The sequence below is a fragment of the Nerophis lumbriciformis genome, linkage group LG18 (genome assembly GCF_033978685.3).
Source record: "Nerophis lumbriciformis linkage group LG18, RoL_Nlum_v2.1, whole genome shotgun sequence".
In the NCBI taxonomy this organism is placed as follows: domain Eukaryota; kingdom Metazoa; phylum Chordata; class Actinopteri; order Syngnathiformes; family Syngnathidae; genus Nerophis; species Nerophis lumbriciformis.
The window spans coordinates 17,719,477-17,732,500 of NC_084565.2; the positions used below are offsets into that span (position 1 = coordinate 17,719,477).

Sequence of the window (13,024 nt, forward strand, 5' to 3'; positions counted from 1 at the left end):
TATTCAAACACAACTCCTAAACCAATCATGCAAAATGTGTAAAAATGCCTGTAACTTTAAATCTATGTGAGTTTTACTAGAATCGGTTGTTTTTGTAAGGTTTGCAAATACAAAAATGTGGTTTTACACATAATGCCACACTCAATATGACAGTTATTTAAACATAACTCCTAAACCACACATGAAAAATGTCTAATAATGCGTGAATAAATGTATCTTTGTGAGTTTTACTAGAAAGACACAAGTTCTTTTTTTTTTACTCAATATGATAGTATAACTCATTCAATATGACAGTTAACTCCTAAACTACACATAAAAAATGGCTAATAATGCCTGAAATAATGCATCCTTGTGAGTTTTACTCGAAACATGTGCTTTTTTTTTTTTTTTGGGTTATACTTGTATAGCGCTTTTCTACCTTCAAGGTACTCAAAGCGCTTTGACAGATTACCACATTCACCCATTCACACACACATTCACACACTGATGGCGGGAGCTGCCATGCAAGGCGCTAACCAGCAGCCGTCACGAGCAAGGGGTGAAGTGTCTTGCCCAATGACACAACGGACGTGACTAGGATGGTAGAAGGTGGGGATTGAACACCCAGTAACCAGCAACTCTCCGATTGCTGGCACGGCCACTCTACCAACTTCGCCACGCCGGCTTGCAAACACAAAAAGTAGTTTTTTACCCAATATGACAGTAATGTTCTAAAAAATCCTGAGATAATGCGAAAAAAGCAATAAAAATGTATTCCAACATAATTCCTAAACCAAACATGCAAAATGTCTAAAAATGCCAGTAATATTGAATCCATGTGAGTTTTACTAGAATCCGTTGTTTTTGTAAGGTTTGCAAATTCAAAAACTAGGTTTTACTCATTATGAGTAAACATAGATATAATAGATAATATGACAGTTATTTAAATATAACTCCTAAACCACACATGTATTCAAACATAACTTCTAAACAACACATGCAAATTGGCTAATAATGCCTAGAGACATGTATCTTTGTCAGTTTTACTAGAGAAATTATCTTTTGTAAGGTTTGCAAAGACACAAGTTAGTTTTTATATAACAATACATCTATATTTCCATCCCCCATTTTCAAAGTGTGGGGAATTACTGAAATACTTTTTGGACAAATACTGTCATACTAAATATGAAAGTTATATAAACATAACTCCAAAACCAAACATGCAATCTGTCTAAAAATGCCTGTAATATTAAATCTATGTGAGTTTTACCAAAATCAGATATTTTGATTACAAATACAAAATTTAGGCCACGCTCAATATGACAGTTACAGTATTTAAACATGACTCATAAACCACACATGCAAAATGGCTAATAATGCCTGGAGTAATGTATCCTTGTGAGTTTTACTGAAAAAAAATATATTTTGTAAGGTTTGCAAAAACAAAAATTAGTTTTTTACTCAATATGATAGTATAACCAAGATGACAGTTAACTCCTAATCTACACGTAAAAAATGGCTAATAATGCCTGAAATAATGCATCCGAAACATATGCTTTTTTCAGGCTTGCAAACACAAAAAGTAGTTTTTTACTCAATATGACAGAAATGTTCTAAAAAATCCTGAGATAATGTGAAAAAAGCAATAAAAATGTATTCCAACATAGTTCCTAAACCAAACATGCAAAATGGCTAATAATGCCTGGAGTAATGTATCCTTCTGAGTTTTACTGGGGAAAAAATATTTTGTAAGGTTTGCAAAAACAAAAATTAGTCGGGAGGCGTGGTTAGGGACGTGGTTAGGGGCGTGGCTAAAAGGGGAGGAGTATATTTACAGCTAGAATTCACCAAGTCAAGTATTTCATATATATATATAGATATATCTATATATATATATATATATATATATATATATATATATATATATATATATATATATATATATATATATATAAGAAATACTTGACGTTCAGTGAATTCTAGCTATATATATATATATATATATATGTATATATATATATATATATATATATGTATTTTTATTATATATATATATATATATATATATATATATATATATATATATATATATATATATATATATATATATATACATATGTATACATATATATATTTACTTTATTATATATATATATATATATATAATAAATACTTGAATTTCAGTGTTCATTTATTTACACATACACACACATAACACTCATCTACTCATTGTTGAGTTAAAGGTTGAATTGTCCATCCTTGTTCTATTCTCTGTCACTATTTTTCTAACCATTCTGAACAGGGCCCTCTCTGATGATGATATTGATGTGTGGCACGCACAAAAGTGCTTTCATCAAATGCACTAGATGGCAGTATTGTCCTGTTTAAGAGTGTCACAACATTGCTGTTTACGGCAGACGAACTGCTTTACGGTATACAAAAACGTGACTGCTGCTGTTGTTGTGTGTTGTTGCCGCGCTAGGAGGACGTTAATGAAACTGCCTAACAATAAACCCAAGAACTCGCCCTCCATCATTCTACAGTTATAACGTGATTGGGCAGGTATGCTGTTTATATTATGGGTTAGCCTGAATTTCGGGACATTTTCGGGAGAAAATTTGTCCCGGGAGGTTTTCGGGAGAGGCGCTGAATTTCGGGAGTCTCCCGGAAAATCCGGGAGGGCACATGAAAAATGGCTAATAAGGCCTGAAATTATGCGTCCTTGTGAGTTTTACTCGATACATTTGCATTTGATACATTTTTTAAGGCTTGCAAACACAAAAAGTAGTTTTTGTACTCAATATGACAGAAATGCGCTTAGAATCCTGAGATAATGTAAAAAAAAAAAAAAAGCAATAAAAATGTATTCAAACATAACTTCTAAACCACACATGCAGTGTGGCTAATAATGCCTAAATAAATGAATCTTTGTGAGTTTTACTAGAAAAAATATTGTTTGTAAGGTTTGCAAACACACAAGTGAGTTTTTTTTACTCAATATGACAGTAAAACTGTCAAACTAAATATAAAAGATATATTAACATAACTCCAAAACCAAAAATGCAATCGTAATCCTGTAATATCTATGTGTTTTATCAGGTGTTTTGGTAAGGTTAGCAAATACAAAAATTAGGTCCTACTCATAATGAGAGTATAACTGTCACACTCAATGTGACAGTTATTTAAACATAAACATAAACATAGGAGAACCACACATGAAAAATGGCTAAATGCATCCTTGTGAGTTTTACTCAAAATATATGCTTTTTTAAGGATTGCAAACACAAAAAGTAGTTTTTTACTCAATATGACAGAAATGTGCTTAGAATTCTGAGATAATGCGAAAAAAGCAATAAAAATGTATTCAAACATAACTCCTAAACCAAACATGCAAAATGTTTAACTATTTCTGATGAAGTGTATCTTTGTGAGTTTTACTAGAAAAAAATATTTTGTAAGGTTTTTTTTACTCAATATGACAATATAACTGTCATACTCATGTCATATTAAAGTTATATAACATAACGCCACAACCAAACATGCAATCTGTCTAAAAATGCCTTTAATATTATATATATGTGAGTTTTACTAAAATAATTGGTTTTTGTAAGGTTTGCAAATAGAACAATTAGGTTTTACTTATAATGACAGTTATTTAATAGGACAGTTATTTAAACATAACTCCTGAACCACACATGAAAAATGGCTAATAATGCCTGAAATAATGCATCCTTGTGAGTTTTACTCGAAACATATACAAAAAGTAGTTTATACTCAATATGAAAGAAATGTGCTTAGGATCCTGAGGTAATGCAAAAAAAGCAATAAAAATGTTTCCAAACATAACTCCTAAATCAAACATGCAAAATGTCTAATAATGCCCGAAGAAATGTATCTTTGTGAGTTTTACTAGAACATTTTTCTTTTGTAAGGTTTGCAAAGACACAAGTTGTTTTTTTTACTCAATATGACAGTACTGTATATGAAAGTTATATAAACATAACTCCAGAACCAAACATGCAATCCGTCTAAAAATGCCTGTAATATCGTATCTATGTAAGTTTTAATAGAACCAGTTGTTTTTAGGTTTTACTCACTATGGCAATATACTGTCACACTGTTTCCGGTGTCTTGAATTATTCTGTGTGTAGAGTGGCAGCACAGTTACGTTACGTTATAAGGCCAAAGGTAAAATGTGTCTGATGAGAGTTTGATCCCCACCGCAACGCACGAAGCTCATCAAGTCCACTTTTTTTTTTTTAATCTGGAGACTTTCAAAGTTTCTCTTCCACCATTTTTTTACCTGGTATGCGTCAAATCCTAGTTACGGCCCTGGTGTGCCCCACATGCACAAACGCAAATATTTCAACTATTTTCCTTGAACAAAACATCAGAATTAGCAGCTCCTTCGTGTAGACTCCTCACCTAGACGTTGTTATTCCACAAATAAGTAGCTATTTTACTTTCATTTACTTACACTTACTCTTTTACATTTTAAGTTTTAATCATCGTTCAAACAGAAATATTAAGTGTACAGTACATGCAATTAGCCAACAGGAGTCAGCAGAAGGCCGTAGATCCGATCTGGATATGGGGCCGACTGTTTCCTCTTCAATAGGCATTAAAATCGTATTTGTTGTGGTTATTTTTACCATTATTTGCAGAAACAGGAAACAAACCAAATCAAAAAACGGTTAAACCTGGATCTATCTAAAATGGTTACTTGTCTATTCTGTACGGTGACATAATTCCTTCCAATTTGAAGTAAAAAATAGCACTTTTACGGAGCGTTATTTGATATCCAAATCGATGTTTCGAAATTCAAAGTTGCATTTTTTTACTTGACTGCGTAATTCAATAAACTCTACTATCGAGCTATGCAACTGGTTTATTTTTTGGAGGAAGCTGCTATATTTGACAGAACACCCAGCATACTGCTCAGACACCCACAATAGCGTCAGAGAGGTGACGACTGATTGGCCCAGTGGCTTGTCTATCAAACATACTCGGCTCAATGGACCAATGAGAGTTTTAAAGAGGCCCAGTAGTCCCAGCCACATTTTAACGAAGATACTCAGTGATGCAAGAGAGCGACGAAAAAATTAGATAGAAAAAATTGAGAATTCCAGTAAAAAATTTAAAAATACACAAATCAGTGAAGTGAAGTATATTTATATAGCGCTTTTCTCTAGTGACTCAAAGCGCTTGTACATAGTGAAACCCAATATCTAAGTTACATTTAAACCAGTGTGGGTGGCACCGGGAGCAGGTGGGTAAAATGTCTTGCCCAAGGACACAACGGCAGTGACGAGGAAGGCGGAAGGGGGGGATCGAACCTGGAACCCTCAAGTTGCTGGCACGGCCGCTCTACCAACCGAGCTATACCGCCCAATAAAAAATAAAAAGTTAAATAAAAAAATATACAATGCGGAGCAGAAAAATTAAGAGATAAAAAAGACAAACGTTTTTGTAGGGCAGAGCTTTCATACATACATACAAACCCTGTACTTCTTCAGTAGAATAATATCCTTTTATAAGAAAAAAATACAAAACATTTGACAGCGCCGATTCTGCTGCTTCAGCGTGGCCCCCATATATGTGTTAGTTTGAAGCCGAAACGACAAACGCGCTCAGAGGAGAGAATGTTTGAAGGAAATGCGTTAAGGATGAGTGTTAAGGAACACTGCAGTGTCGAAATCCTGCGAAATATTTGATAAATTGGTGTATGTGACAAACATTCATAACGGTTAACTTTTTTATGAACTTTTAATTGAAATAATACATAGAAAACACGTATTAGTTAGCTAAAGTACTGGACCATGCAGTATTATTTTAGTGATTATTTGATTTTATTAACAACATAGGGTTTTTATACCTTCATCAAATGTGATTTGTTTTGATTACTTCTAATTTGATGGTAAGTAGAAATAATCAAAACAAATCACATTTGATGAAGGTATAAAAACCCCTATGTTGTTAATAAAATCAAATAATCACTAAAAAAATACTACATGGTCCAGTACTTTAGTTAACTGAGTTGTAACACACGTTGTTATATTAATTTTGATATAACAATGAAATACTACATTACCAAAAAATAGACAGTATGCACATACTGTCTATGTATATGTATATGTTCTGTTTTACAATAACATTTTGTCAATTTTTCAATACATTATTTTATTGTTTTCAATTGTAGCTGAAATAGGCTCCATCGCCCCCCGCGACCCCGAAGGGAATACGCGGTAGGAAATGGATGGATGGATGGAACTTGGTCTTAATTTCAATAAACTGGTTTTAATTCATGCAGGCCAATATTTGCATGTAATCTGGTTCAAATCTATACACACTTACTCCAGTAAACTTTTTAAGAGCAAATAAGTAACCCACCGCATAGATATCAATAATCATTCAAAGGCTCCAGAATATAAAGTGATATTGTTCAGTATATAAAATGGATGGATGGATAGTAAACGTATTAAGGGTTTTTGCATTAAGCACAGTTCACCCCATTAGATGGCAAAATATTTGCATGTGGATTGTAATGTTTTTGTCTCAGTCCACCCCAGTTTTGTGTTAGAATTTTTTTTAATCGGTCGAGAAACTTTGAAGTAGTAACCATTTTTAATACAGAATGGGTGTTAAAGAAAACATTTGTGTATAAGAATTAGAATTTTAAAAAATAGATGCATTTTTCGTATAGAATGCACTTCTACATTTTTTCACCGCAAAGAATGTAGAACTGCATGTGTGAAAACTTTTCACACATATGCACCAACAATAAATATAAGAATAAATATATGATTTTGTGGTGTGGAGATAATACAATATTATGAAGAAGAGGTTCAGTTACGTTTTTTTAAAAATAACATTTATTTCCAGCATATTCATACAATGTGACGACACAGCTTGTTGTTGTTCCATTAGAAAGAGGATTTGCAGCACTTTTGTCACAAAATATTGGTGATAAGTGCATTAAATGAAAAGTAAAATATTAACAGAGCATTACAGGCTGTTGGAAAAAGACATAAATACAAAAACATAACGGTAAAATAATAATATAATAATAATAATACATACATACATGACGATGATGGTGGTTTTTACACATCAATTAGTTAAACATTTACAGGGTTATTATAACTTTATTTTGTTGTGAAAAAGGAAGTCAGTGATTTGCTGATTTTGTTTTTCAAACCACTTTAAAAAAAAAAAAAGAATCATGCTGTAAACCTTCCCAATGTAAAAGGCAAAAATTATGTAATTTTCACTCCAAGCCATATTTTTTTAATTTTGCCTGCAGCCAAAGCACATGACATGTTTTGCCAACATTCAAACACATGTGACTACAATCACAATGAAATGTGTGCACGTGTACAATGTGAGTGTGTGCTCGACTGAGCGACTGAGCGACTGCCTGTTGTTACTGTTTTTCCGGTGTGTTGTTGACAAGAGGCCCGTAAAGACCACCGGCATAGCCCTGCTCCTTATGCAGCATTGTCCTGTCTCGGATCAGGTCGCTGAAGGCATAGTCCATTGGTGGTCTGAAGCCCAGAGTGGGCATGAGCCCGGTGGTAGAGTAGGGGGCCATGAAGGCCAGACCCCGGCTGTGAGCGGAATAAGCCAGCCGCAGAGGGTTGAGTCCCAGGTGGGTGCTCAGCGGATAGGTGCCTGGGTCGGCTCCAAAGGGAGGGACATTGGGCTGAAGGGGCGAGAAGGCCGAGCGGTTACTGAGTGACATGGCCCCGGGAAGCATAGGTCGAGTCGGGGCTGTTGCAGATGAGGTGGGTGAAGGTTGCGGCTGCTGCTGTAGCAGTCGGTCTCCGCTCCATGACTCCTCAGGCCTCTTGCTGGCACCTTGAGCAGAACTACCTCCATTGGAACCGCCGTTGTTGAGGATATGTTCAATGGCTTGCACCACATCTTTCCCGCAGCCTTGCAAGACGAGCTCCAGCACGCTTCGTTTGTGACTTGGGAACACCCGAGTCAGAATGTCGATGGCGTGCATGTGCCTGGAGGCTGCGGAGGATGGGGAAGGCTCCTGTTCATCTTTGTCAGTCTCGGAACCGGAGTCTGAACCGAGAGAACTGATGGATTCTGGATTCTCCTCGTCGTCTTTTAAAGGTTTGGCTACAGGAGAGTTTATGAAGGATTCACTGTCTCCGTTCTCAGAGCCAGAGCCTATGTGACGGCCGTCTGGGGAAGAGATTCCTTGGGTTGAGTCACTCTCGGTCGGTTTTCCACCTGGCTGCTGCGGAAAAGGATCGGAAAGCTGACCCTTGGGGAATAACTCGAACTTCTGGACGCTTGAATCTGTTGGCAAAAACAAAATCTATGAATAAAAGGTCTAAAAGGTCCAATGCTGTTAGGATCACGATAAAACTATATTGAGCGGTACAAAGCGAGTTATTGATTACACGCAATGTTTTTGGTTGGGGCTGAATTTCAGATTTAGAAAAAGTGTTTTTTTACATAACAAATATATTAGCTCTCAGAAAGGTCCAATGACTTAACAGTTCATCCCCCTCAAGCTACATAGAGGTATATGTATATTAAAGTATGAAGACAGTTTGAATAAAATATTTACAATGAATTTACTAATGTGACTGAAGTCAATATTTCTAAAGTGATGCTCCAATATTCAAAATATTAGTACAATTTAAGCAAAAAACTGTCAAAGTTTTACCTACAAATTCAATAGGAAGAGCTGCATTGACGTGTAATAAATAGTAAGTAATATGCTCTTTTTTTTGCTGTTTAAACATTATGACTAGCAGATATTGTTTCATCGTATATTAAATAAACATGTTTTACTACAACTTTAATTGGGGGCATTTAGGGCTCATGTTTTCAAAATATAAAATCAGCTCATTTCTTGAACCATTGCAAATGCCAAACCAAATTAAATTATAATATAAAAAACTGAGCATATTACCTTGTGAAAAAATATTTAGCTTACAATATTGACCAATAAAAATGTTTAAAATACATTTTCATATTATACAGGGAAGTCACAATTTTTTTTAATTGTGCAGGTGGAACTATCCATCTGTTTTCTACCGTTTGTCCCTACTAATCAGAATCAGAGTCAGAAGTACGTTATCAATCCCCGAGGGGAAATGAAGATGAAATTAAAAGGACCACATCACAATAGCTATTATGAAAGCATGTTGATTATAGATGCAAGTAAACAGACTACACATAAATGAGTAAATAAAGTAGTTTTTGTCCTCACCAGAATTGCTTGTTTCGCTGTTAACAGAACCAAACACCTCATAGCTGGGCCTCGGAGGAATGATGCCGTTCGCGGCAGCCAGGGCCAGGCCCTCTGCGGTGCCGTAAAGGAGCTGCAGCTCCCGGGCTTCGTTCTCCTCCTGCGCTTGCTGCCTTCTGAGCGCCACCTGGGCCGCCATGACGCGCTGCCTTTCGGCTATTAGCGTGCACTTGGCGCACATGCAGTCCTTCCAACGACAGTAGCGCTTGTGGCCCTTCAGCGCCGACACCACGCCGTGGTTCCTGCAGCGGGCGCACTTGGGTGTGCGGGGGTATTTGTCGGCGGCGCGGAGCAGCAGAGGGGGACCCCGGAGGAGGCTCCCTGCCATGGAGACCGGGATGGAGACTGCCGCCGCGGCCGCTGCAGCCGCCACTGCTGCGGGGTGGACCTGGGAGGCGGAGGAGGCGCTGGGCAGTTCCGATCTGAGATCCATTTTGGTGATCAGTATACTGGAAGTGGACACAAGATGAGGAAATGTTTTTGAGAGGACCACTTCTACTTTGCCGACATATCCAGCAAAAACGTGTTGAGTTTCAAATCCAAAAAAGTAGAGAAGCAAATCCTGAAAGACAAAGCGTGTATGACGTTTGGACACCGCCTGAGACACTAACTTCCTCCAAAGATCGTCAGTGGCTACAGAGCGCTCTCTTCCTCCTTCACTATTGTTGCTGTCACATTTTCATTAGACAAATTTGACAACAATGTGGCGCCTATCATTGGCCGAAAGGGGAAAGGAGCAATCTGATTGGCTTGCTTCATTTTTCAACTGTGTCTACCTGAGTTCTTCTTCTTACTTTCTTTTTTCCTATTATTTCATTCCACCCACCCCCACCACTCCCCACGTACCCCTGTGGCAGCAGCAACTCCAAAATATTAAGTGTTGAGGATCTGAAAGGATAACTCAACTTTAGATGTAGTAGTGTATACGTGCACACACACACACACACACACACACACACACACACACACACACACACACACACACACACACACACACACACACACACACACACACACACACAAAGAGAGAGACAGACAGAGATAGACGGATAACGCATAGACGAATAGATAGATAGATAGATAGATAGATAGATAGATAGATAGATAGATAGATAGATAGATAGATAGATAGATAGATAGATAGATAGATAGATAGATAGATAGATAGATAGATCATATGTTGTATTCATAAAAGTTGATTGATTCTTAATGACAAAGTTGTAAAAAGATTACAACTCTGTCATATTTTTATTATTATTACTATTATTGTTGAATAATAGATCTGTGCCATACACAGTAAAAAAAAAGAAAGTTATATTCGTTCCATGCACAGATTTTGCATGACATGCATAAAGCATATAATGCATTTTGTGTTATGCTCTTCTAATGTTTGTGTTTTTATTATTATTTTATATTAGGTAATTTTCACTGAAATTAAATCGTTTATACCTTCGACTCTTCCAAAGTCGCAGCTTCTCTCTCCAAGACTCACTGAGCTTTCATTCACCAAGACAACTATCCGTGTTAGCAGCAGCACGAGACGCTTCATTTACCCGCGTTATTTTGGCGCTCGAATGTCAAATTATAATACATGGATTATTTTCTTTGGTCAACACGGGGTTTGGACAGGAAGATGTCGGCAGAGGCACGGGTTTATGACTAAAACCAAATTCATCAAAATTACTATTGTATTGCCTATATTTGCATTTGAAATATATTATTCATTTTTTTTACTTTGGTAAATGTATTAATCTTTTTATTTGTATCACAACTTATGTTTTGAATATATTCACAAGATGAAAACATTTGACTGCAAATACTGTCTCATTAGATTAGGAGTAAAACATTGTGAATTTGTATAGAAAACATGTAATTATACAGTACATTTTTAGCAACAAAAAAAAACCCAACAAATATTGACAATATTGTATTATCATTTCTTGTTCAATTTTAAAGCCACGCATTACAATCATCCCTAAATTATCCACATACACCTGGCAAATTATCCATGTACACTGTACCAAACTTTTTGACTATATATATATATATATATATATATATATATATATATATATATATATATATATATATATATATATATATATATATATATATATATATATGAATTTTATTACTTTTTAAATAAAAGCCGAGAAATATATTTTCCTCACAATGTTCCTCACAAACATTATTGTGTGGGAGGTGGGGGGGGGGGCGTATCTACTGGGAGAAAAATAAAAGTACGGTATAATTTGCTAATTTTCCAGGTTTATGAAAAATGTTGAGCTAAAAAATGTATTGTCTTTTCTGTGATATATGTTTAAATGGCAAATCTAATAGAGCATTTAGGACAAACGGATCAAATCAATGCGCGCAAAGAGAGGCTCAAAGAGGGCACCTCCGCCTCAGCACCTGCTCACTCACCTGTTTACTCCCCACGCAGCTCAATGAGAATCTTTAAAGATGGGAACGAAAATATGTTTCTAGCTTCATTGTGAAGCCTTATGGGAAACATGACTTTAGAAAGAAAAAAAGTGAACAACAGCGAGGAGCTGGATGAAAAAGTGCGCATGAGGGAGGAGGAAAAGAAAGAAGAAAATGGCCTCCGCATCCCCTCCTCTTTGTTTACTTCCCGAATCACTGTAAGCAAATGCCATCTGTTTCCTCGCTGCTGTCATCTGCACCTTAATTACCCAGCCAACAGGCTAATGGAGACGATATTAAAACTACATCTTTTTGACATTCAAAGTAATTATGTGCCTGGACGCATTGATGAATGCAAGCTGCAGCCTGCGAATGAATATAGCTGTATACTTGAATATAAAACTTTTCAATATAAAACAATACGCACTGTTTAAATCTTTCACCTAATGGTATATGTTTTATCCTATGACACGCTTTTAATAATTAGTACACGATCCAACAAAAACAAAAACAACTCCCATTAATATATTTTATTTGTAATTGTATTTGCAATTTAGATTCATGCACTTTATATATATATGCAGCTGAGACAGGCTCCAGCACCCCTTGCGACCCCGAAAGGAAAGGGATATATATATATATATATATATATATATATATATATATATATATATATATATATATATATATATATATATATATAGTGGCCATGGTTTAATCTTTCAATGTGTGACCCTTAGCAAAAATAATGTTAATTTCAGCGCTCATATGCAATGCAGTTCTAGTCTACGCGACAATATGTATCTTTAATTTAATTTAATTTCACGCTGCAAGTCTACCTAAAGTTCAGTTGGTGATATTCAAAGTTATAAACGGGTTTATTTTGATGATTTAGTCAACTTAAAAAAAACAAAAAAAAACGATTAACCTATTTTAATTATGCCAATTTTAATCCTTACCATAATGCAGTCTTTTCAAAGGTTCTTCATCAATGATTATTCGTGCAGGCCCAATTATAAAAATGCCCCCTGCGTAATAAAAGTGACTGAGCGCACCTTTTCATTAGGCCGATATGCACACACACAACTGCACCGCGGGCTGTCATTCCATTGAGCCACGCAACAGATGAGTAGTTTTTAACACCCTTTTAACGTGACAACAAAAGCCTCTGCTTGACCCGACATATGTAGCAGCATGTTTCCGCTGTCCTGCACCCTGATGGCCGCTTCACCCGACCCAGCCTCGGCCTGTTTCCCCGCCCCAGCCCGGTGCTCTCCCGCTGCTGCAGCCGCCACAGGTTAGCGTAGCGCATGAAAAAAAAGCCGGGTGTGTTTTAGAAAAAACAAT

At 36.1% G+C, this 13,024-nt stretch overlaps 1 protein-coding gene across 2 annotated transcripts; it reads right to left on the bottom strand.

The window, feature by feature from the left end:
• Positions 1-6,863: 6,863 nt before the first annotated feature.
• On the bottom strand, positions 6,864-11,803 carry dmrta2 (DMRT-like family A2). 2 transcript variants are annotated; one of them, XM_061978562.2, is made up of 3 exons: positions 11,678-11,803; positions 9,215-9,702; positions 6,864-8,292 (listed from the first exon to the last, which is right to left on the bottom strand). In XM_061978562.2, exons 2-3 carry the CDS (start codon positions 9,684-9,686, stop codon positions 7,403-7,405), a joined length of 1,362 nt encoding a protein of 453 aa, XP_061834546.1. In that variant the 5' UTR covers positions 9,687-9,702; positions 11,678-11,803; the 3' UTR covers positions 6,864-7,402. The 2 variants fall into 2 exon arrangements, with proteins under 2 accessions (XP_061834546.1, XP_061834545.1); XM_061978561.2 differs by lacking the exon at positions 11,678-11,803 and having other exon boundaries at positions 9,215-9,900.
• Positions 11,804-13,024: the final 1,221 nt, after the last annotated feature.